Source organism: Copadichromis virginalis, linkage group LG7 (genome assembly GCF_057382275.1).
Source record: "Copadichromis virginalis isolate Kocher_CV1m ecotype Utaka linkage group LG7, C_Virginalis_male_GT1.1, whole genome shotgun sequence".
Taxonomy (NCBI): domain Eukaryota; kingdom Metazoa; phylum Chordata; class Actinopteri; order Cichliformes; family Cichlidae; genus Copadichromis; species Copadichromis virginalis.
The window spans coordinates 4,840,924-4,867,083 of NC_140624.1; the positions used below are offsets into that span (position 1 = coordinate 4,840,924).

At 39.9% G+C, this 26,160-nt stretch overlaps 3 protein-coding genes and 1 long non-coding RNA gene across 4 annotated transcripts; 1 reads left to right on the forward strand and 3 right to left on the reverse strand.

Annotated features, from left to right (window-relative positions):
- Positions 1-3,015: 3,015 nt before the first annotated feature.
- mapk12a (mitogen-activated protein kinase 12a) lies at positions 3,016-12,877 on the reverse strand. Its single transcript, XM_085461277.1, has 12 exons — positions 12,568-12,877; positions 10,452-10,581; positions 10,288-10,346; positions 10,061-10,172; positions 9,950-9,979; positions 9,766-9,813; positions 9,465-9,579; positions 7,251-7,322; positions 7,052-7,131; positions 6,768-6,846; positions 6,504-6,677; positions 3,016-6,389 (listed from the first exon to the last, which is right to left on the reverse strand). The coding sequence occupies exons 1-12, from the start codon at positions 12,684-12,686 to the stop codon at positions 6,310-6,312; spliced, it is 1,098 nt and encodes a 365-aa protein (XP_085317403.1). The 5' UTR covers positions 12,687-12,877; the 3' UTR covers positions 3,016-6,309.
- A 698-nt stretch (positions 12,878-13,575) lies between these two features.
- Positions 13,576-18,618, reverse strand: selenoo1 (selenoprotein O1). The gene is made up of 9 exons (XM_085461278.1): positions 17,967-18,618; positions 17,514-17,717; positions 17,249-17,426; positions 16,889-17,019; positions 16,460-16,737; positions 16,118-16,286; positions 15,397-15,582; positions 15,011-15,167; positions 13,576-14,809 (listed from the first exon to the last, which is right to left on the reverse strand). The coding sequence occupies exons 1-9, from the start codon at positions 18,518-18,520 to the stop codon at positions 14,588-14,590; spliced, it is 2,079 nt and encodes a 692-aa protein (XP_085317404.1). The 5' UTR covers positions 18,521-18,618; the 3' UTR covers positions 13,576-14,587.
- A 23-nt stretch (positions 18,619-18,641) lies between these two features.
- On the forward strand, positions 18,642-24,167 carry LOC146704257 (uncharacterized). Its single transcript, XR_014921156.1, has 3 exons — positions 18,642-18,973; positions 20,586-20,656; positions 24,104-24,167. It is a non-coding gene; the product is annotated as an uncharacterized LOC146704257 (long non-coding RNA).
- On the reverse strand, positions 20,610-26,139 carry trabd (TraB domain containing). Its single transcript, XM_085461280.1, has 10 exons — positions 26,078-26,139; positions 25,489-25,529; positions 25,180-25,234; positions 24,524-24,690; positions 24,047-24,187; positions 23,568-23,678; positions 23,329-23,468; positions 22,276-22,448; positions 20,898-20,994; positions 20,610-20,781 (listed from the first exon to the last, which is right to left on the reverse strand). Exons 2-10 carry the CDS (start codon positions 25,510-25,512, stop codon positions 20,610-20,612), a joined length of 1,080 nt encoding a protein of 359 aa, XP_085317406.1. The 5' UTR covers positions 25,513-25,529; positions 26,078-26,139.
- Positions 26,140-26,160: the final 21 nt, after the last annotated feature.

Sequence of the window (26,160 nt, forward strand, 5' to 3'; positions counted from 1 at the left end):
TACAGTAATTGACTTCTATTCATTTTACATCAAATTAAAACTTTGGGTGTCAGATAATTATTTATTAAAAGCTCGACATTTTAAATGAGAATAAGAAAGAAAAGTGTGTCTTTGTGCCCCCTTTTCCCTGTTCATGCCCTATCGGCCCCCCTGGCTAAACTTTGCTAGATCCGCCCCTGCACAGTTACAGCCGTCAGCTGTAGAAAAAGATCCTCGAGTAGAAAGTAATAATAAATACATTCTAACAATAGCTGATCAAGCTTAAACGTGCTGCTGTTGTTCAGCCGCTGGTTTCCTCTTTCTGGTGCAAAGTGGGCCAAAAGCAAACTAGAGACACAGACTCCCGACAGAAAAGCCGATCAGCTGATCATTAAGCAGTTTCATGATTGAAGTAGCAGCAGGAGAGGCAGTCGCTCCATATATCGCTTGTTAAGCTTAACGCAGGAATGCTTTACAAACATTCAGAGATGGACTTACACACTTGCTTTACTTCTCTCGGGATAACTTTGTCGGAGATGAAATGCCGGTTGCTAGCGAAGCTCCACATGCTATCCAGACCACCGACAGGTCCCGCATGCCACAGCCGCTCTATCACGTGATGCATACTGCTCTGACGTGCTAATGTTCTGAGGTGAGTTACGGCGTGTTGCAAGTTTTGTGAGGTGCTTTCGTGATATTTAATGGATCGGATTACATTTTTTATTTTTCTCCGATATCCGATCCAGTAATTTAGGTCAGTATCGGACCGATACCGATACGTAATATCGGATCGGTCCATCTCTAATATAAATACACACACATACAAACGTGAACAAGGATTCTGGTTTTCCTAAGGATATGATAAACTTTATTGATTCCACAAACTGAGCATATGGATCGACAAAAGAGTGGCACACGTTCTGGGAATTCCTGTGGGCCTTTTGATTCCTTTTTTTTCCCACCGTGAAAACTTGTCACCATAGGAATCCATTTGAACAGAATGACTTCAAGCTGCAGCGAGGAAACTACAAACTTTTAACAACTGCCTTTCAAGCCTGCAGGGGGGATGGCAAGAGTTTGATAGTGAAAAGAACAGTGGATTTTAGAGGCGTGCTTAAACTCAGTCTGTTATTTCTAATAAAAGTGAAACATATCGCACGAAAGTGAATGACAAGCACTAAATGAAACAATGTAGCAGATAAGAAAAAGTTTTGAATATAACTTTATTTTCACAATATGATTACAACGTAATACTGTCAGCTGTTGTGTTGCTGTGATTACTGTAAAGTGTAGCACATGTCCTCAGCTGTACAGCTTTGTCACAATTCCTGTGCACACACAGGTACAGGAATGCTGTTATTTTTAGAATTTTAATGTTTACAGACATAATGAATATGGGAATCTTAAGAGCAGCAGCTAAGGCTTATACACAAACTGGGAACCATATTACACATCCACAACAATCAAAGTCTAAAGAAGAAATAACTGAATTATGGCACTTCTAAGTGAATGATTTTACTTTCAACATCGACATTCCCCTTTACAGTCTTTACACTTGCTAAAGTAAATCATTGTACTATCCTTGTACTACTGCTGTGCTACCTCTGTTAATTTGAACACCCACATTTACGTCATTTAACTGTATTCACAAAGAACAGTAGTTACAATTTACATTCCATTTCCTGTATTTTTTACAGCTGTTTGTTTCAGTGCCTGACTTTCACCTTTTAGAAACTATCATATTATTTATTGTATATAATTGAGAGAGTTGTTAAAGTGAGGCAGCTTAGTTAAGTGCATAGACAGTGTTCACAAAGAGCTTGTTGATAGAAAATCGAATCCAGGAGACAAGCAAAAGCTTCCTAACAGCACCCACTGCAGAAACACTTGTACCTTTAATTACATAAAATCACAACTCCTGTCAATAAGATAGAGATATGTTTACTTGTTACACATATTGCAAGTCTCAAAAGCAAGCTGTGGTCAACACATTGTCCTCTATTTAAAACTACAATGATTCCTCCTACTCAGTGGCTGACTCCCATCAGTCTTAAACGTGACACACCACAGCCCATACGTCAACACATCACATATGGAAACTGAGTTATCCTCGGAGAGAGAATGCAATCTGTTGCAGACGCTCTTAACATTGTGTATATTCCACAGAAGTCTTCAAACAAGCTGTGGATGGCTAATGAATGAGCTAATGTAAACTAAAGTGCCCTTTCCCTCAGGCCCTCTGTATCTCTTGCAGTCTTTTTCTTCATCTCCTCTTCCTTGACTTTCATCCAGAGTGGCCTATCTTTCTTTTCTAATTTCACATCTCTTTACTCTTCCCTTTGTTCCAATCCTTTCCTCTTCCCTATGTCCTTTTTCAACCCACCCACATCCTGGTGGGTTCTTTGAGTTGGAGTATCTCCCCAAACTATTAACAGTGGTTCCATGTGAGCCTCTGGAATTTCCTTTATACTGTGTGCAGCAGGTCCTGCTCTCCTCCTGAAGGATCCCATGGACTTGTTTGCTTCTGTATACATCTTACAATGATTGGGGCAACATTAATGAAAAGAGAAAGACTGGAGAAGGTCTGAGAGGATGTGGGTGACATAGTTAGACAAAAAAACTCTCATGTCGGCCAATTGTGGGGCTCACCATTATCAGGGTTCAGTGAGCTTGACCTCCACTTATACACACTGGGATGTGGACACACACAGAAACACTGGGATATAAACACAAACGAAATAACACTGAAACTAGAAAGTTCTAAACACAAGTATTAATTTGCTAAAGAAAACAAACAGAAAACATATTAACTTGCAAAGTTTCGGAAATGATTACAGATAACTTCCTCTCCCTTTCAAATTGGGAAAAAATTATTGCATCCACTTCAATATGAGCAAGCTTACTAAAAAAAAATCCACCTGTTTCTTGCCAGTAGTTGCAGGGATATGCACTAAATATATTCATACTGTCATACAGAATATTTGAATTTTCACATTGTTCTTGATGATAAGAAAATACATGCATAAGAAAATGTTTTATTGCTTCTCTCTTTATGCCAGTGAATAGCCACAGCCACACAGATCCAAAATGACACATGGAACCAAGAAAATAGCTGCATGGCGAACATCATGTACACAAATACCCTGCTATTTAAAAATAAAATTTCAGTGCTCTCAAACACACAATGACAAGGACATTCAGCAAGCTGGCAGACTTTCACTTCAGCTCCTGGTAAAACGCCAATCAATTTATCGCTGCTGAGCCTGTTTATTTTATCTCCAGCAAGGACATGACAACTCAGATTATCTGGAGAATAAACACTGTCACTGATGGTATTCTGTCACTGTGGTTCATTTCAATAAAACCTGATGAACTTGGATGGCTATAAAGAACTGATTTCATTCTCGTGATGACAGTACTGGCTCTTATTTATTAAATCTTTAGCTGTCTGAGTTTCTGCTCCGAGACAAATGATGCAAACTGTAGAATTCCTACGCTCAAAGGAAAATTTTCACGCAGACAAACTAAAATGAACTCTAGGGATGCATGAACTACAAAGCACCCCAGCAAAGACAATGTTAATCCTCTCACCATGCTGAGATTCATGGTGATGTACCTCCCCCAGACGCATGAAGTAAACAGAGTTATAATTTATGACATTCCCCTTCAAGAAAGGAGAGTGACCTGGGTCAGATCAGTGTTTGGGCATTGCTGTCATTCCACACGTGCTCCCTCTTGAGTCACTGGCACTCTGATGCGAATGAGTGTGTGAGATGTGCATCCAACTGTGCATGCCAGTTGTATCCATCTGTACTGGTGTACACGTATGAACTCTATACACATGCGTCTTTGGAAATATGGTGCTGGAATCCAGCACGCTGAAAATAAGCTACAGGATTAACAAACAAGAGAGGTAATCTATGCATGTGCTGCTGTGTTGGAGAATACTCTCCCCTCTGCTTTCCTGTCTGCAGTGGGAACAGAACTCTGTGACTTCTCTGTGAACTATTCAGCATCACCCCAACCTCATGTGTGAGAACACAACATCCAGGGTTTGGTTTGGAGAAGCTCAGGCCCAGGAAGGAAGCTTGTCCTCTGGAGAGTCACCCTTTGGAGTCAAGGATCTGGAGTTCACTAGCCTGTTAAATTCAACACTATCCAGCAGAAGGTTGAGGAATGAGCAGAATCTAAAGGCAAAGATGAAATCTGCAAGAATGTTAAAACATTTGTTTCTTGAGCTCATCAATCATAGTCAGTACAAAGTTGTTAGTGTTAACTAAAGTACAATAAATCACTGTAATACTACCATGACAACTTATCATTAAAAATAAAATAACAAGTCTGTCCTCCGAGAACAAAAGGCTAAAAACAGTTTGCTCTCATGCTCACTGTGACGATGTTAACATGCTGATGTTTGCCAGATGGACTATTTTGTTTATCAGTGTTGAGCATAATAACATTTACTTATTGCCATTAAACATGGTGTATGTAGGCTGATGGAAATGCCAACAGTTTTCAAGTATTTGTCCAAAAATCAAAGGTTTGACCTGTTGGTAGAGCTAATGGGAAAAAAAGAAAAGAACTTACTCTTTTGTAAAGCTATTTCAGTCTAGACCTACACGGTGGGTCAACCCACGTCACAGTTTTTAGCACAGCCATGTTGTTGCTTGTTTACATGCTGCCCCCTAGTGTTAAATTGTATGTTTGTTAAGGACATGGATATGTTGCTTTTACAAGTATATACCGAACTCGTAACAACAGAAGTGGAGTCCAGCCTTATATTGATTATTTCTTCCATTTTGTTCATTATAAGTTGTTTTCATTGTTTGGCCTAAAAGTGAAGATACTAAGGTTAAACGTAACTTAAGGTTCTGTATATGATGAACCGTTTAAACAGAACATCTGCTCGGAAAACCACCGCAAAAAAAGACAAAAACTGCACAAGTTTCGCTGGAAACATAAAGGTGTGTTTTGCAACCTTTACAAAGTCTAAACAATCAGAAACCTTTGGTTTTGAAATTAAAACGTGAATGTTTGTGCATACCCTGCTGAGGGATTTCACATGAACCACAGTGCACATACACACCCACACGCACACACTTCAAGACAAGTTGCATATAATGCGAAAGTTGCAAGATAGCATATTAACATAAATTACAAGTGTTTGTTAATAATCGTACTTTTAAATACAATACAATTAACTCAACAGCATCCTATTAACAATGGGTTGTTTTTTTTCAAAACTTCTTATTGAATTTCAGTATTTCTATTTCTAAAATACTAAACTTCTTCATTAAAGGTGGGAATACTTAAATTGTACCAGGTGATAGATAGTCATGGACTCAGTAGAACTAATAGAAAAAAATATCTGTACCCCTGAAACTGAAATTGGAACAGTTCTGTGTTGTTTTTACTGTTTTCCTTCAGGTTCTGTGATTCAAGCACAAATCAAAAATAAATGAACAAATGCAACATTAAAATGCCAAGTATCTGCTTTAAGCCACGATGCGTTTGTGAATGGCTTTGCATCAGTAGTGAACGTGATTTTTGGGAGATAGACGTGAATCCTTCCACAGCCAAAGCTCTGGTTGGAGAGACACACAAAATAGATGGACAAGCAAATGGTCACATGTGACCTTTTAGATTAAGGTAAAGTTTTCTGTCAGTACAAGGAATAAAATGATAAAAGAGATACTAAAGGTGGTTGATTTGCCAAAGTCAAGGGTGAATCACAGGTGAATAAATCTTTGAGATGACAGGAAAATCATTTGCACTTCAAAGCTCCACTTCATGGCAATACTCTCAAGGAAGCATGTGGACATGTTTCCTTGTCAGTGTTCAAAGTTTTTCTCTAAGCTGTCCTTGATTTGATAATCCAGCTGAGCTCTATTCCTCTTACTGAATATTAGACTAAAGGCAGGAGGACCCATGACAATTAACAGCTTATAGGGCAGGGCTGTAGCCGAGGAGAGCACCACCGGGGATGACACAAGTGTCGACTGATGTTTATAGGTTAATGGCTTCATTAACTTCTCCACAGATGTTTAATATTCATGCATATCTGTCCAAAGACTTCTGAACCTATAAACTTTGGGTAATATGTACTCACACAGTCCTTTAACGTGTTACTATAAAGCCACTTGATTTGCAGCTGAGACTTTGTATTTTAATGAAACATTTATTATTTTAGAACAAATAAAGTGTCTATTTAACTGTCGTGAAAAATCCCAGTTTACATTCATTAAGTTGAGTTTTCATAGTTGAGATTGTCATTAAAAAAAACGTGTTTGTTTGTTCTGGTTCCAGGTTGCAGTGTCAGCTCTGTGCATGTTACAGTGAGGTTTCCTTGGAGGGGTCCTTGGCTTCCAGCACAACAGGCTTGAAAGACAAGATCTCTGTGAAGGTGTGACCTAAAGAAAGCAGCACAGCAGGATATTAAACAAAAGCACGTAGCTCACACTTTCCACCTCCTTTTGCCTCTGTCCATCTGAAATTGCAACCTCAATACGCCCCTTCATTCTTACGTTTCCACTGGTCCAAAGTCAGCTCTGCATTGTCTAGTGAGTGATCATATGGCTGTGCTTCCGTCTCCTCGTCTGGGTCTCTAAACTCAGTGAAGTAAGGCAGCGTGAGAGCTTCTGCGGCAGTTACCCGTTTTTCTGGATCTAGCAATAACATTCGCTCCAGCACTGACACGGCTGAGTGAGAATGATGACAACAGAAAATCCATTTGGAGTTTGTTTACCAAAATGAAAACACATCAAATTAAAGGCCTGAGTATGTAATACCTTGTGGATTACTTGTGGAAAACACCTTCTGAAAGTCTTTCTTTTCCACTTTTCCAAGGCTTTTGAGGTAGGATTTTGCCTAAGAAGAGACAGAGAGGACAACGAATAGGCATAAAATATGATAAATCCATATTAGGTATGTGTTTATTAACTTAATACTGTACCACTAAAGTCCAACAAAGCACTCAAATCTGCCTCCAGTTCCTAAAATGTCATTGTTTCAAGCACAACTAAGCACCACAACAATCTTTAGGACCACAAAGTTACACATTTTTGGAACTCACATCCTCAGAGTCTAGTTTTGATATAAATTCCTGTGATGGTGTTCCTATGAGCTTCATGATCTCAGTCAGCTGATCTAGGTCTGAAGAAGAGGTGTTAAGGCTCAAATAAGAATAAAAAGGTACAATAAAAAAGATATTAGGTTAGACAAAAGCAACATGTTTGTTTTATAACTTGTGAGTCAACAAGGTGAAAGGATACGGTCACTGCCTTTAAAAAGAGGTTTTCCTTGCAGCATCTCTGCCATGATGCAGCCCACTGACCAAATGTCCACTGAGAAAGAAGAAATAAAAAGCAGAGTTGAGAAAACACCAAACATTTAGTAATCCATTCTAAAACAAAGTGTTACAACAGCCCCACCTAGTGGATAATAACTAAGACAACACCGGGCTTAACAGTACTGACATCTTCTTTTTGTACAATAACTTTAGCATATTTTAATTCATTCTTCTCAATTTAATTTAATTTTATTTATTGTGTGAATTCACAACAACAGTCACCTCAAGACACTTTAAATTTTAAGATAAAGATGCTACAACATTAGAGGGAAAACCACCACAATCAGACGATCCCCTGAGAGATAGCACTTAGCAACAGTGGGACAGACATCTGCTGTGCCGTTTAGGATGAGGGGAAAATCGTCCAAGTTACAGGCCCCTCAAAGACATAGATTAATATCAGACACTGTTTAAGTGCCTTATTTTCCAGCATTTTTATTCCCTAATAACTTAAGTAGTAAATAAAAATAAATTCTTCAGGACTGGACACATTTAAACTCTGTGACAAAACAGCAAAAACATTCCAAACTAAAAAAAAAAACCTACAAATTAAAGCCAAAATCTTTCTTTTGTTCACTAAGATTTATTCTATAACCAGCTGAGAATCAATTATCACAGGATATATCACATTTTTGCAAATTGTAATGTGTAGATGCTAACTTGGATGTTTAGTCTATTTTCTGATAATTAACCACAGAAAACTTAAATAGGTCTACTTTCTGTAAACATTCATGGCTTATGTCGTAATATGAAAGTACTTGTACTCTTTTTGGATCCTTCTGTGTTTGTTTGAGAACCCCAACATCTATTTCTCAAATATATCACTATAGCCACCTGCTGTCATAGACAGCAGTCACAAAGGGACCAGTGTTAACTGCTAATACTGCTCATGTTGTCACAGTTATATTGCCATTCTTGGCGACTGTCTCGACAACTTGAACATTTTCAGCTGGGCCTCATGAACTGGAGAATAGCTCTCATTTCTGCAGGACTGTCTTACTGGATCCTAAAACTTGCCCTTTTTTTTTGCTATGAACATCATTGGGTCAAACACTGAAAGCGTCGCCGTAGGGTCAGGATGTGATTGCTGTTGTAAACGTTAGTTATAAACCGGGTCTGGCTGCAAGTTTTTAATCATTGCTCCAAGTCTGTCACATAAACCTTTTCGACAGCAGGTCTTGTGACACGTGTCATTTGTGAAAGTAACAGATCACAAAGCTTGCTGAGATGTTGACTCTTTATATTATATTCCCATCTGGACTAAGCTTTACATTCTCATGATGATCAGACAGAAAAGTCCTTTTTTCACAAGATTGTGATGTATGGACACTGGGCATGTTGCTTATGACCAATCGCAGATAGTTGCACAGTTGCAAAACACACATTTTAGAATATTGCATACATGAATAGTGCTTATTTGGTCAGTTTAATTTCCCTAAAAAGTATATAAAATAAAAAATTGGTAAGTATGAAAAAAAGATGACATTAAAAAAATATTTTGAGACAGAAGATGAGCCTGGCATCAGAATGGAGGCATAAAGGAGACCTTAACTTGATTTGACCACCCTCCTATCCCATTTGGTCCCTGAAAATTACCCAAAATTGGCTTTGTGAAGTTTCATCTAACGAATTAGCAGAAAACAGATCAAACATTTAGGGTACAAAGACTCGGTGTTCTCTATGTCCTGCCAATTGAATTGTTGCACTTTTTCCTTTGAACATTTAATGGGACTATCTTCTGTCAGGGAGTTAAAAGAGCTCAAAAAGTACTGGAAAAATAAGAGAACATAAAAAGCCCCACATTTCAACACACCCCACGTACTCTGAAAAGAGGGGATTCACTGATTTTTAATGGAATGACCCAGCAGCAAAAATCCCACACTTTAAGGTTAATTTAAAATTAAAGCTAGACAAACACTTTGCCATGTTTTCCCTAAAGCTAATATTCTCCACCTACAAGCATCGGGCACTGTTCAAAGGAACATCTAGGAAATGGAGTTAAGCACACAGTGAGTAGAACAACCACTTTGTGCTGTTAATGATTTGGTGCTAATGGGGAGCGCTGAACTTGACACACAGATAGAAAGATCACAGTAAGAGTGCTTTTTTTTTCACCCCTGAATGAGCTCTACATTACCCGTCTGAGTGTAGTGCATCCAGTTCAGGATCACCTCTGGGGCTCTGTACCAGCGAGTTACTACGTACCCCGTCATCTCACTGTCTGCCTGCCTGGCTAAGCCAAAGTCCAAGATCTGCAACAAACATTAAAGTAAAATTAAAGTCTTAGCAGGGACTTAATATAAAAACATACAAACGTCAATGAAATTCTGTCTCGTGCAGTTATCAGTGTTATTACAGAACTCCGTTTTGACAGTGCACGCAAATAAAACAAAAACTGAGACATGATTGTTTTTTTATCAGGGTGTGTTCGTGTGTACCTTGAGCTCGCAGTCTTGGTTGATAGCGAGATTTCCTGGTTTGAGGTCCTGCAAATGTTGACATGAAAAGACAAGCAACGCCGCACCATAGTAGGAAGAGAAACACCAACAACCATTTATCTTAATACTTTTCACATATTTCACATATATGTTTGATGAAAAATACATATTAAAGAGAGCCTACCCTGTGAATGATACCAGCAGAATGGATATACTGTAATAAAGGAATGCAACGAGCTGAATATTTTAACATAGTAATAATGGATTGGCAGCTGATCAAAGCAGAGCTCCTTACCTTGAGCCCTTTAAGCATCTGGTAAACCAAATATTGAATTTTTTCTTCTGAGAGCTTCTGCATCTTCATCAGCTTCCCCAGATCTGTTCCCATGAAGGGCATCACCAGATAACTTGGAAAATAACAAAAAATCATATTTAAAACTTTACAAATGTCCTTGAGGATTTGCAGAGAACACAGTTTTAATATCTCCATGCTTCTGTCAGAGTGGCAGAAAAGGTACTTACAAATCACGAAATCTGTCCAGAGAGAGGTCAGCTGTAAACACATCTAACAGGCCAATCACCTGCATCAGGAGGAAATGACATCAAATCAACGTTTCATATGAGGCATGTGTCTATAAAGACATTAGTTTGCTCATTTTAATAAGTTTGGACTTTTTTATGCTCACATTTTCATGTTTCATGTGTTTGAGGAGCCTCAGCTCCCTGTAGGCCCGTTTTGCAAAGATGTCAGACTGGAACGGTCTGTAGAGCTTCTTGATTGCCACCTTTGCTCCTGTTCTTGAGTCTCCTGCAGAGCTGAAGGAGATATGAACACAATATTGTGCAAACGTTTCGAGACAACTCGCATTTTTTAAATATTTTGCTAGGAAAATTAGAAACAGATGATTTATTGAAATGTACAAACATAAATGAAAATATGTGAATTTGTGAAATTCTAACAAACATAAAAGTCAATATTTTGTATGACAGCTTTTATTCTTCAACACAGCCTAAAGTTTCTTAGGCAAGCTTTCTTTTCATTTCTTTAAGCTTCGGGAATAGTTCTGCTTCTTCAAGGACATTCAAAGCTCTTCTTTGTTGGGTATACTTTTACTACATTAGCAGTGTTTTTGGAATCACTGACATGCTGAAAAATGAAGCCACTGGCAATCCGATGCTTTCCAGGTGCTTTTCCATGGTGGATCAAAATCATTTTTGCATTCATAATTCCATCAGTTTTGACATGAATAGAACCTCAAACCATGACCTAGTATCCACACAGTTGGCTGTAGACACTCACTGTTGTATTTGTCTTTTAACCTCCTTCTTATATATCGAGGATTTAAACCAAAACTTTAAACATTCTTATTCATCGCTCCGCAGGACCTGTTACCACTGATTTTCAGTGTAGTTTGACATACCCTGGCCTTTCTCCCTGTTTTCATTCCTCATGACTTCCTGACAGCCATCCTTTCACTGAGACCATTTCTGATGAGGCTTCAGCAAGTAGTAAATGGACTAACTGAAGTGCCAGATGCATCTCTCGAGTCTTGTGTCAGGGGTTTGCTGGATTTTTTCAAGTTTCTTAAGGGCATGACTTTCAGAAACTGCTCATGTGTTATAGACAGTTTTTTAAGCTGGCCACTTATTCTTTTCCAGTTAAAGCACACACTGTTCACCAAACCAACATGGGCCAAGTTTCTACCTAATAGCTTTTTGGGAATTTCCTTGTTGGTGCAAAAATATTATTTCATTCTTGTTATATTTGGGATTTTATTTAGATTCAGCTAAATAGAAACAGAAATAGAAACAAATTATTTGTTGTTGTTTTTTTTTGATGGGCCACTAGTATCGAAGCACCTAAAGATAGTGTCTAAAACCAGTTCTTTGTTAAGTTGTTTGTTACACAACAGTGGTTAATCACTCAACATTGGTGCCTCATTTTATGCTTGAATGATTCATAGGTCAACATTCCTCTGAAAATGGTCAGATTCAAGGAATAGACTTGCAATTAGTGAAAAAGAAGCCAATTAATTTTGAAAGACTTTCGGAAAGCCTGGATAACTGATGCCAGAGAGCATTTAAAAATATTAAAGAAAGTCTGGTTTCTTGGAAGCAAAGATATCAAGATATCTGCACAGCACTATACATATGCGATGGCGTGAGACAAATTTTAAAAATAGCCCTTTATTATTTCCTGTATGAGGAAATCTAGGCAAGGAACATTCCTGGTTAGGCTGTGTAACTGAAAAGTTGTTTCCTTATCTTCGGTTGAGGAATTGTGTTTTTTAGTCCAAATCTGTGTTTACAGGCAAACACCTACTTGCTCTGACGTGGCTCGGCAGTGATCTCTGGCTGGAACGGAGTTGTTCATGTGTTATTAAGTTGTATTCAGTCGGTCAGTGTCCGCCCAAGACGTTAATCATTGATAACAAAGGGTCCGCATGCTGCGAGACGCACAAAGGTGCCTGAAAAGCCGCTTTTTACTATCGTGCTTTTATTAAACTTGGCTCAGCTTTGCCATTTCACACGCAAATGTGCTGCTCATAATTAAGCTCTGTTGCTGTCAGGGTGATTGTGTAGAACGCAAGTAGTGTTGCTGCAAGTGTCTCCATCATATCAGGAAGTGAAGCAGCATGTGTTCAGCGGACCGTAGATACTTTTTCTTTTGTTTGACTGTGGCACAGTGCAGCCGTCTGTAGGGCACCATCTGTTCCGTCGCTCTCTTTGTTTCACCGCTCCACATCAAGCAGCAGTGCTGTCGGCTAATAGTTTCTTCCAATTTCTTAAGGTTTCACTTACCATACCGTCCCGTACGCTCCGGTCCCCACCTGCTTCAGATCCCGGTACCGCTCCGGTACTTCCCATGATGTTTTGTTAATTTCCAGGCGGTGATAGCCCGGTCTGATTCGCGTATTCATCTTATCTATTATAAACTCGATAGGCAGTACAGCACAAGCCCCTTTTTAAACTTGTTTAGGCTCTTCCGGCGTTACGATCTCATTGTCCCAGATCCCACCTATGCGCTCACCCGCGATCATTGCGCAGCTGTACTCAGGGCGCACCCTGAGGTCGCTAAAAGCCACTCCCGAGTCCTGCTGTAGTAGGCCTACAATTAAAGGTGAAGAAGAGAAGGCAACGTGAGAGAAACGAGCACATAGCGCTTTAAGTGCGTAAAACCTGTTTAGCAACCTAAGGATATGATTTCATTTTATAAATACACAAACGAGTGACAAATTAAAGAAGAAACTACAACCTTGACTGAAAACTAAATAAAAAAATGTTCAGAGTAAACATCTTCATGATGAGGTATTTCTGTTCAAATAGGGGTAGACAATGCTTTAACTGACAGGACAGATGGAGTCACTCGTTGGTTTAACGAGTAAGAAATTGGCGTGAAACGTGCCTTGGCTTTCGCAATCCGGTTGTCTTTGTAACTTGCGTGTTTGCGACACCGTAGTCTACATTCAATTGTGCTATTTAGGAGGAGCCTACAAAGAGCAAATGTTTCAGGCGTGTTGGAACAGGAACGTTACTCAAGCCAGGAGGCACCAGCTGTGCTTTTAGAAATCCTTGAATGTGTCACCCAGGTAACAGAACAAGGAAACAAGCCTATCACAAAACCAAACTGGAAATGTTACATGGTCACGTGTTCTGTGTGACATTTACACAGGAGGAAATTTATTATTTGAGAGATTAAGAAACAGTGACAACATTAAAATGTTACGCAGACATGGACGTGGAGTTTCCTTCTGTAACTGAACTGCAGGTATGCCACGAAGTAAAATAAAAAAACAAAGACACAATGACTCTTGATCACTCAGTTTATTGATTCTGTTAGAAGAGCTCCAACGGACATTTCACATAAAGCATATTCACCAAAAAGGCGCAACATGTGATGAGTAGTGCTGTTGCGTATGTAGTACAGTTAATACAAATCTATGAATGGCTGTGGCTGTCTTCTACTCTTCGCACAAAAAAAGTCTTTTTGTGGCACATTCTACAAATAACTTCCTCTTTCTGTGCAGCCACAACCTGAAGAAAGTAAATCGCAACATCCTGTTCTCGTTTGTCCTTCACTAAACTTGGTTACTAGACAAAAAAAAAAAAAAAAGTAAATTACATCCGTGGCTCTATGAATGTCTTGACAGCTGCAAAAGAAAATGCTTTCTAATATAGGAAAACATACTGTGCGTGCTTATCTGCTTTATATTGTGCGTGTTTGTTGGCTTCGGCATCCTAATCATGTGTAGTAACACAGTTTTAGCCACAGATATAATATCATCATAACACATTCACTCTCTCACACACATATTTTTGGTATATGTCGAGGTGTCACCTCACAGTTTGTCAGAGCCAGACAGGCCACTGTAAGACTTGTTGCCTGACTCATCATTAATAGCTTATTAAACACAAAACAGACAGGAAAAAAAAATTGACCCGAGTTTCTGTAAATATACTGCTTAAACTGCACAATATCATATATAAATTTTATATAAAATCTCATCCACTTATTTAAGGATGACTCAAATGTTAAACAAGGATACAAAAAATGATATTACAGCTTTAAAACGTATATCTTTTTAAATTTTATATAGAATTTGTATTTTTTGTGGAAACAAACTCAACACGCTGTCTGTTTTGTGCCATCCAGCTTGCCTGTGAGGTGCTGTGCCTCATGCCGACCTTCCTGAAACTGCCTGCTAAAATAACAAAGTTGTCCAGCAGCTGAAGAGTTATAAAAATGTGAAAAAAATTATCTTTAAACACTTTGAAACGCTCTTGTTATTTTAGGCAGGAGAGATCACGGTCAAGGAAGTTACTACGAAGATCATGTGACACAGATTTCATTGGCCCAAGCTGGGGGCTTGCTGTCATAAGGCACAGGATTTCTGGGCATAGCGGTAGCTGCTTCTTGCTGTTGCTCCTCTCCTTCATCCCTTTCTCCTTCTGCACTGGTCCCACCTCCACCAACCCACGCAGGGAGCTCCAGACCTGGCTGTGAAGAGAAAGGCTTCTCCAGAACCTTGAGGACACGCTGGACCTGCAGCAAAGAGCAGAAGTGAGACTGGGTCACCACACTGAAAATGAAAAACTTAAAAGGGAATTAAGGGTAAATGAAGCACAGTCTGATTTCCAGTGAATGCTTCTGGGGAAGTTGTCTGTATTTCTCTACCAAAATCTACAGGAGACAAAGGTAGTTATGTTTCTATCTAGTAAAAATTAGAATCGACTAGAACCTGACCTCAGAGAAGTCCCCATTCTCAGCAGCCTCTATGGCATTCTGGGCAATGTAGTTTCTGAGTATCACACGAGGGTTGGTGCTGTCCATCACCCTCACTCTCTCCTCCTGCACAGCCTGCACATCACTCTGGCCTTCCAGCTCACGAGCCAGACGTTTCCTGTGGCAGTGATAACACAAAACATTCCCTCAGAGAAGTGCAGCAAAGGAACAATAATCACCTCGACACACATTTCCTCTTTTTTCTGTCTGTTTGCACATTTAAAAAAAAAAAACCCAAAAGCTAATCCGGTCTATGCAGTTCCTCCTCTGCTCTCATTTTCCATGCTTTTCTTTCTCGTCCCTTGCTAATAAAACTTACTCACTCATTTTTTTTGCCCCCGTCTCACCTATACTGAGTGATCCAGGATGTCCAATCCTCTGCCTGTTTGGTTTTCAGCTCCTCCTGGGTGGTCTCCATCAGATCCTTTAGTTTGCTGAGTCGCTCTAACTGCCTCGCGATTGTTGCTCTGTCTGAGATCATCTGGAACAGTGCTGGGTTGCTCTGAGCCATAGAAAGCAGCACTGCCAGTTCACTGTGGATACAAAACATCACTGTTATAATTCTTATAGGCCAATAAATAAATATGTTGGAAAAGAAAACACAGACATAGTGCAGGCAATCTAAGAGTTTAGAGAGAAAGTAAGGTACTGAGATAAAGAGTCCAGTGACTGTTTGTATCCATAGGTTCTAGACTCCTTTGACCCTTAAATGGATAAACAATTTTAAAAAATGAATGAATGGATTGACCGATGGGTGAATAAATGGAAACAATAATATCAATGTTTGCATCATTTTCTGCTGCCTTCAAGTCACCAAAAATATCAACAGATGCTGCTTTAAGAAGCAGCATGTAAAAGACATGATGTATATGAAGCCTCACTAGTGACACCCAGAGGCTGCAGTATGAACTACACTGAATAAAAAGCAAAACATTTGACATTATCACCACAGGCACAGTCATTATTTCTGTTCTAATAGTTTTAAGTAAAAATATAAGTGAATTTGGCCATGATGCGTAACACGCTGGGCTTGTGTGTGTGTAGCGGTATAACTATTAGCTAGCTCACCGTGGATCCATCGTGGGCTTGTTGGCAGCCTTGAGCTCCTCTAGGGAGGCGCACTGCTCAATCAAGAGGTCTGTGGCTTTCTTGACAGAGTCCTCTTCTCCCTCGCTATTTTCCTCAGTGGGACAAGAAATCAGACTCAAGCTACGGAAGGTGTTGGTGAAGTCAGCACCTGCAGAAGGGAGGCAGAAAAATGTTATTACAATGTTACATCCATCATTAAATATTTTTCCTGTTTCATATGCCGTGCCGTATGCACGCATTCTTAGACTCTCAGTCTGTCACTAGATTAAATGTTTCGTCACATCAAACTCTCTTTCTAAGCAGTACACAAAATAGTCCCACCTGTGTTGTGCATTGTCTGAAGCAGTTTGGTGATCAGGATCTCGTCCTCAGGGTCCTCCTTCTTCAGCAAACCCAGCTTCTTCCTCATGTTCTCCAAGTAGAAACGGTTATAAAGATCCAGGTACTCCTCCAGTACAGCCTCAGCCCGGTCTGGTGGCAACTCTGGAGCAAGAGCCTCTGCTAGCTTTACGAGGTTCCACCTACAGATAGCTGGCTGGGCTTGGTAGGAGTATCGTCCAGAGTTGTCCGAGGCATTACAAATAAAATCTGGATCAAATCTGAGAGAAATAAGAAGCGCTCAAACCTAATGTGTTATAATTAATGTATTATAATTATGGCTTCACTCCGACTCCGTGACTCTAACCTAATGAGTATGATGGTAACATGTGTGACAGGAATATTTTAAAATGCATACAGTTAAACACTGACCTGTCCATGAAGCCGTATGGACCATAGTCCAGCGTGAGTCCCAGGATGCTCATATTGTCCGTGTTCAGGACACCGTGGCAGAATCCCACGCACTGCCACTGAGCCACAAGTCGAGCTGTACGAAGCACCACCTACATACAGGAAGAGATGACAGCAATCCCATCAGGTCTCTAAAATCTGAGAACAGCCCTGAGCATATTACATCATAACTTCTTTCTATGGATCAGATAAAAAATGTTATCAAAGTTATTCCAGGCCTACAGTGCTAAGAAAATCTTGAATACATAACAATTTTTGATTTGCTGCAACATTTCACTGTCTCTACACGCTGACAGGTGAGAGTGTAACTCATGCTCTGACCTCTCGAAAGAAAGCTACGTTCCTCTCCACCCGATCTGGGTAGTTCTGTTGGATCTCAGGGTAGAACATCTCAATGACATAATCCATCATTTGACCTCGGATCTCATCGCGCCCATAGCTGGGACCCTGGCGACCTGTGAACTCATTGGCGGGCTTGAAGATCTCAAAAGATCCAAACCTGCTCAGGCCGTGAACACAAACAAATCCCATTTAAACACAAATAGAAACTCAATATGAGTAAGTAGGTCAGGTAATGTGCACCCACCTGATGAAGGTAGGAGCAATGCGGAGGACCACAGAACATCTTTCGTGGCGAGCGTGCCCGTTGTAGTACACATCACGTATGACCCTGCTGTCGGAAGTGACTACAGAGCCTGCTCTGGTGGTGGGCACTCCCAGGAAGAACATCGCCTCGCTGCACAGGAACTCTCTTATACTGGAACGCAGGACCTTACGGCCATCAGCTTGTCTGTGGAAGAGAAAAGGACTTTTTTTTTTCCAATGCTCAGCAAAAAAGGTGCATCTGATTGCCAAATATTGCCTTTCTTCAATCACATATGCTCTGTTAAAACAGAGAATCAAAGTATTTTTCATGTTTTAATCTCTCTGGTGGAGTTATAAAAATAGATTAAGCCACATTTATTCTTAACCTAATAAATAAATTAAACATAATCTTGCAAAGCCCACTCAAACTGACAATGAAAGCAACCCCTTGTACCTGGAGTACGGGGTCAGCCCAGCTCCTTTCACCTGAATCTCCCACCGGCCACTCGGGTTTTCTCGGAGAAGTTCGGGATCTTGGCCAGACGGAACCTTCACCTCTCCCAGGTAACAGGCCGCCCCATCGCCCAGCTGTCCGGCGAATTGTCCGTACTGATGTCCGCAGTAGCAGTGAGCGGCGGGTTCAGATCCTGGCATGACTTTGGATCCGCTGAGATATTCTGGCCCGAGAGGATCGTTCACGACCTCCTCTCCGTCCAGCCCCAGCAGTGCCTGAGCTTGGTGGGACACGGCCACGAACCGAGGCTTGGTCAGCGGTTGTGGTGTCACCCGGGAGAAACACGCTCCCTTCACCTGCCGCACCCCCTGCTCCTCGGATGGATCCAGGGGAAGTTTCTTGAGGGCGACGTTGTCAAATTCGAGCCGCTCCAGCGAAGAACGACTCATGGCCAGACCCATGTCGTCCATCCCGGCAGTGGAGACGAGTCTTAAGGCGGACACACCGGAAAGAAAGACGCGTGACGGTCCCAGCCTAGGTCCTAAATAAGCCATGCAAACCAGGCCATCTGTCTGCGTCTATCCGCTGGCGCAGTTAAAAAGTATTCACTAGTCACGCTTTCATAATCCTGCAAGCTACAGCGGATGTTTGTGAGATACGGTGTAACGACAGTATTCGTCCGATCGGAAACAAACAGAAAATACGGAACTGCATTGACCGAATAGAGTTATTTAGGTTTAAAATATTTTTTCTCATAAATTATCAAAATAAATTAAATTAAAAAAAAAATCATTTGCATAAAATTAAAACGACAGGACTACAACAGTTTTGAGACAAATATATTTTTCCTTTACTTAAAATGTTTATAAATTCCATTTCTAAATCTCACTGCTTGGTGTGTTTATGTGTTTACATCAATGGCAGTACAACACGCTGAGGAAGAAAATCTTACAATACAAGGATTCCTACAGGAAATGGGAGACACACACAGAGGAGATGCTGCAGAGGTTGGACTTTATATGAATTATCCAAAATATGGAAAGCTTGCAAGTTGTCCACTTATGATTTCAAGTTCAAGTTAATCTTTCATATTCTTTTATTCGGATTATAAAAGGAAATTAACTTGTCTAACTTTACCTTGAAATTAATGTCTGTACAGTTTAGACTACTCGATTATTATTAATGGGACAGCTCATATTTCAAGGGAAGGTCATGTAGCCAGTGATTACAAACTCAGTAAGAAGCTCTACAAGAGATACAGCTCAGTGTTGGGCAATGTAAGACTCAAAGGCAGCAGTGATAACAGAATAAGGCTTTATCTCCCAAATCTGACCGGCTCAGTTTCCTTCATAGAAGATAAAAAACAACAGTCATTAAAAACATGATGGTTCATTTGAGAGAAAGAAACATGTTTTGTAATTTTCAGCATTTCGGTCCATGAGTTTATCTCAGACTGGGAAATAATAATGCATATATTCCAAAAGTACAGTTGGCACACTGAATATTAGGATGTTTCCTTGTGATGGTTTTTAGAGACAACTTTCTGTATATAATGCATATATTTGTGTGAGAGGGCCCCAAACTGGAGGTATAAACAACTCTAGAAGTTGATAGATGATGCACTGCTCTTCCTGAGGCATATATAAACCTGTTCTGTATGCATGGGTAATGACATAAATGGGTGTATGGTATCATTTCAGCTGCAACCAAGTCAACACAAACTTTTTAGTATTTAGAAAATAGGCAGATCATGTAATATCATAAAGACATCCTCTTTAATCTTGCATTGAACCTTTGCACGTGTAAGATAACAACACACATTTCTGCAGCTCCAATATGAGGCACTTGTCTTGTTGATGTTGGCAGGACGGTGCACAGAAGAAATCAGTGAAGTTTGTCTAATGCTTTAAAAACGTATTGAGAATTAGGAGAATGACGCTCAGTCTGATTCACATCATTTTCATGTATTCCTTACATACATATGTGGGCCAGTCTATACAATAACTATATATTGTATTTTTCCACTTTTTTAACATAGCTGTATTTTTTTCCCCTCTCCCAGACTGCATGTACAGAACAAAAATGTTATCAGTCTCTAATAAAGTGCTGAACTTGAAACAAGCCAATTACCAACAATACTGGTCGGCACTATATGAAGGACTAAAGCATGCTCCCAGAAAAATCCCCCACTATATCAGGGCCCGTGAGTAACAGTGAACCTGATGATCAGGATGCTAATCAAATAATAATAATGAAAAAGAAAACGTGTGCATGAGTCCTTTGAAGGAATGCTGTGGAAAATATAAATATACTCAAAATGAACTATTGGCCTTTGTGAATCTTACCATAAAACAAACAAACAAAAAAATATATATATGCATGAATTTGCACAAAATATGCAAGGTACTCAAGAGTACTGTCATGGTTTCTTTGGCAGTACAGCCCTGTTGTGTCTACAGAGACATCATTATAAAGTGGGGAGCTCTGAACCCCATTAGGTCCTTGTTAGTTCACAATATGGGCTGGTGAACCCTCTTCCTCCAGCCTCACCTGACACCTGATTTTAAGGCCATTGGTGATGGATGCATTGTTTTAATAGATCATAATTCTGTTTCACAGATGGCTTAGAGAAGACCAGTTGGGTCAAGCAGGAAGAGGCCGCAGTGTCTCCAGTAAAGATCGGACTGGAGGTAAAGACAGCAGGGCTCTACCTAAACTTCCACCGACACGATAACAGGCATATCCCAGCATTCCCATCATGACGCCCTTTATGACAGCGCACAACACCCAGCCAACGCGTGAGGGAGGTGCGACACTAGGGAAGACAAAGACACACAGAGTTACGGTTGTAATGCCAAATCAAACACAAAAGGATTATGCTTATGGATTTATGGTGTAATTTACTGCGTACAAACAATATGCGAAACATACCTCATGATTTCATTAATATTAAGCTGCTTGTCCCAGTTTCGTTCTATGCCAGGGACGTGACCCATCCCTACGACTCCCACCACCACAGCAGGCACTTCTACAAAAAGAACAATGATAGCATAAACAATGTCTACACTCGGAAATGTTGATGCATAAAAGAATTGGTTATTTGGGGGAACTGAGTACATCTCCACTTTTACATTTAAAAATAACACAACTATTCCAGGGAAATGATCTCCGAATTTGCAAAGCTTTCTCTTGTTTAACTATTCAGAAACTTCTCATTACTGCAAAACATAGGCGTTACTGTCAAACTACAACATCCACAACCTCTTTTGTAGTTTCACAATGAATACAGATTTAGTTTCTAAGTTTATTCAGCAAAAACAGAAGAGAATGACTTACTGTTACAAAAAATGAAAAAGCATTTCCATTAAATGTCTGCACCACATTAAAACCACACCGACATCACTGGTCAGCTGATTTCACAACAATTGAGCCACATATCTGATGACAGATATGTGCACAGTACTTAACAGCTAAAATAAAGTTTTGACTCTTTAGTTTCAATTATATTGAGCAATGTTTTTTAAACCGCAAACTAAACGGACAAAAAAGTATTTTATAAGTGGCTGGAAAAAAGGAATTAACACCCATATAAGAATGAAAGAGAGACTTTAAAACTATACCGTGAAATTCACTGGCCAATTCATTAGTTAAACACAGTTGAACCCTCTTTTGACTTCAGAACTGCCTTAATTCTTCACGGCACAGATTTTCTAGGGTGCTGGAAACATTCCTCTGAGATTTGGGCCCATATTGACATGACAGCTACAGTTGCATTTTGGTATAATGCTGCAGTAGCACATCTGCTTGGAGGTATGATGTGTGTCCAACAATGATATTTTACATAATTTGATTATAACAAATATCTATTTGAGTTAGCGTTTCCTTCCTAATCAGCTGAAAGCAGTCTGGCCAGTCTCCTCTGACCTCTGTCAGACACAATATTTTCACCCAGAGAACTGGCACTCACTGAATATTTTCTGTTTTTTTGGCCCTTTGTAAACACTAGATATTTCCATGTGGGAAAATCCCAGTAGTTACACAGTTTCTGAAACACTTAGAATCCACAGTTACACTTAGACCTTATGGCAAGTCCTTTCTTGCCTATTCTGATGCCTAGTTTAGACTTCAGCAGATTGTTTTGCCCATGTCTACATGCCTACATACAGTTGCTATCATCTGATTGACAGATTAGAGTTTTGTGTAAACAAGCATTTGAACAGGGGTACCTAATGAACTGGCCAATGAATGTATAATAACATAAGATGAAACCAATTTATTGTCCTAGCTTTTTGAGGATTGTAATACGCACTCTGGGCATTAGGGGGGGACTCCACACAGCGAGTAGCCTGTCGGAGAGTGTGTGTGAGGTAGATGTCTCTTTCAGCCACAATGGTTTTGTGAAGAGCAGGAAACTCTCCAATCATCTCTGACATAGTTTGCTCAAGCAGGTCCTTCTGTTTACACTTCTCCACATCCTCTTTACTGAAACATGACACAGCAGTCAATTTAACAGTGAAAAGGAAGTGACACAGGACAGAGAATATAGTCTTGTTCTATAACTGTGGTGTTTTAGAAACAATTTAACACTTCCTACTTTACGTCTTTATACAGGATGCAACGCAACCTTAGAAACATTTCATTTTCTTAATTATATTTAGTGCAATACTAGCAGAGTCTGGATTAACATTGACATTTAAGGTTTTCAGTATAGAGACCAACATTCCAGTTCCTGAACTTTGACACAGTAGTAAGCATGAAGCTTAAATAAACTTTATCAGACTGCCTGGTTGGTCTCCAACATAAGCTTTAAAAACATACTTGTATTCCTTTAAGTCTCCATAACCAACATTTTATAATTCTGAGGTTCAATCTCAGAGTTGCTGAAAGCCACAATGGTTTTATAGATTTACAGACATCATCATTTAGAAAGAAATGGTAGCATTGCTGTTACTCTGAAAATGTGAGTGCTCACTGCCTGGTTGTACACAAAACACAAACACAGCAAGTCATGATTCTCACACATATACACTGTAGTTGCATTTTTACCCAGGCAAAGACTGCTGAAAACAATACGGTATTATCGCTTTACCATTTTCCACAAATTTCACCATTAACATTTAAACTTCTGTTTCACAACTTTGCTTTTGTACGTTTCCACAAAACTGAACCATCCTGAACCAATTTAGCGAGCAATATAATCCTTCTTGCCAAAAACTCTGAATGATGACTCTTCTCTAACGTCAGCATTATTCATGTATTTGAGCAAGCTGTGAAACGATGCACACTGTCCGCTGAATATTTGGTACTAAAACAGAGTCGTGTTGACGCTGTGTGACAGAAAGCGATCAAGATGAATTTATACCTGATTGGGTCTGACAGAAAGCAAAGACCCCAGGCCAGACGGGCCTTCTGCCAGAGACTGAGAGCAGCGATGGCTCTCTTGAACGTCACAGGAATTGGCCGATCCCCGAGATGAAATTTACAAAAAGGTACCCGGCCAGCCTAAAAGAGAAAGGTAAAAGTTTTTAAACAAACAAAACAAAAATAATAATACATAATCAAATTATTCTCCACTATGTTGCATTTGTGTGCACGGGTTACCTCTTTGAAGGCCTCCCTAAACTCTCCTCCAGGCGCCATGCCCAGTTGCTCTGTGATGTGAGCTGAAACTTTGAGCAGCAGAATCTGCATCAGACCCGACATCACCCCATTCTGACAAACAGAGCAAATAAATTAACACCCACTTCCAGTGGTCAAGGTCATTCTTTAAGTACATAGTAATTTGACAGTAATACAAGCCCAAAGAAAGTATACAATAATACAGGAAACTAAAGAAGTTAGTTCAGAAGTTTTATCCCAAATATCAAAAAAGTAGGAAACAAACCCAAAACTCTTAAGTGACACTCAACGCTATATTTACACCATACTGAAACAAAGTTTAAAATATCAGAACTTGACCATCATTGCCTTATTTGGAATAAATGTACTTCCACTGTCTTTGTTTCATTATGACCTTTTCCACCTCTCTTCATCTACCACTGCTGTTTTTCACACAACCAACACCTTTCATAAATCCTGACCTGTTTGATAGCCTGCTGAACCTTATCCAGATTGATGTCTTTGGCTTCCTTTAACAGCGTATTCTCGTCCATCTTCAACATCGATACCCTATACTGGCACAGCTCCACCACGACCACGTCTGGCTGCACAGCTCGGATCGTCTGCACCAGGAGAAGGAGCACAGCGGTGTGAAAAATCAAGAGACAAATACAGAATAAGAAAGCAGAAGACTGGAATGTCAAAGCAAATGAACAGTTATGAAAGAAGCAAGCACAAGAGAAATCAATGTGAAAGAACAAAAGAGACAGGTTATGCTTGCCAAAACAAGAAAATAAAAAGAAACGACATTTAAATATGTAATTCTGTGAGTGTGCTTCTCCACACACACAGAATTACACCTAAAATTTCACCTACCATTAACAGTATATCACATTTTAAAAGAGTTTAAGTGGCTTCCTGCTCTGTAACAGTCCTGTTTTTCCCCCTCATTGGCTCACCGTGGCTACATCCTTTTTGCTGCTATCACTGAAATGGGCAGTGCCCACCAGGTATAAGATGCTTCCATCAGGTGCAGTAAGACGAGACACCGTCTCTGGGAGTTCAGGAGACGACTGGCGGCGCTGGGCTCGCAACTGCCAAAGCAACTCCACTGCTTCACCATCCGCTATACAGGAGAGGGATAAAAGTTTATTAAACTGACAGAACAATTAAAGTTATGTCTTACTATAACCATTATATTATGTGAGGGAAGGTACATAATGCACTATGCTAAATTGTAGAAATTTACATTTAAAAAGTACCTTTGAGAGGAATACACTAATAAAATCCTTAGCACGTGCATTTAAATGACAAAAAATAGAGTTCTTACTATTTTACCAATAGAAAGCTACTTGAAGTTATTACTATTATTATTTTAGATTTACTTCAATAATAATGACATGCCTGTTGCAGTGCCCCCCTAATACCGATGCATTCATTGGTCTCGGATTACATTCAGTTTTATTCATTCAAATATTCGTAATAAAAAGTTATGAATGTGAGACAATATTTCACAACAAGTGGTCCCTTAAAGATAAGGAACTACATACATTGTCTCATGAAATACTGTTCTCACAATATGTTTAGAAGGGGGGAAAAAGAAACAACAACTCACAAAGATCTGGAGGTAGACACGGCATTCCGTCCCCCGAAGGGCCGACTGAATCGTCCTGTGAGACATTGAAACAACAAAGTTAAATATAGTGGGCTTATTTACATCAGCAGCAGATTAAAATGTTATTCTTATTGCTCAAGTCAAGTCAGTTTAAGAAAGGTGGGGCAGCTTCACATAAGTGGCAATTGAGAAACAACAGAGACTATGTTACATCACTCTAAAAACTCAGAGGCTGACGCAGGGCTATCTCCCACCTGATAAAACACCCTATTTTTCAGCCAGACCAATAAAACATGTTTCTTTACCAACCTCCGAGTTGTTTTCTTGGTCCATGCTTGCAGCCCTGGGAGCTGTATGTGACAGAGAGCAGATGGAAGTCATTGGCGCACACAGAGAGCGGTGATGCGTTCACTGACAGTAACGTAGACACAGCACAGCCTCACTGACTGCTGACGTTGCTTTATGTGTAACGACAACAGCTGCCGACTTCTCTAAACGCAGTTTAAACGCGATCAACGCTGGCTAAAGTAGTTGCTGCCGCTGATTTCAGAGAATTAAATCAAAGAGGCACCGTTATCTAAAACGAGAGCATTATCAGTAAGATTAGAACAACTGCGCAGTAAAGGAAGAAGCGCCTAGTCGGTGGAAGGTCTAACGTGCAATACCTTACTTCCAGGTGTAGAGCTGCTAAATACTGAACGTGTAGTTACCGAGGGCTCTTCGTTTTGGCTAGCTACCTTTACTCAAGCTAATGTGGGCTAACAAGTCCGCCAGGAATCTGCTCTCATTAGAGGAATTTAAAAAAGAGGATTTTTTAAAAATAAATGCGAATCTGAAACACGAGATATAAGATACTATACGCGATAGTTGTCTATAAAAAGAAAGACCTGTTACTTACTAAGTCGGCCCTTCTGCCAGAGTGCTCTCCGCTAGTACAGCAGCAGTGTCAGGCTGTATCTGACAGCCGCGGTGCATTCTGGT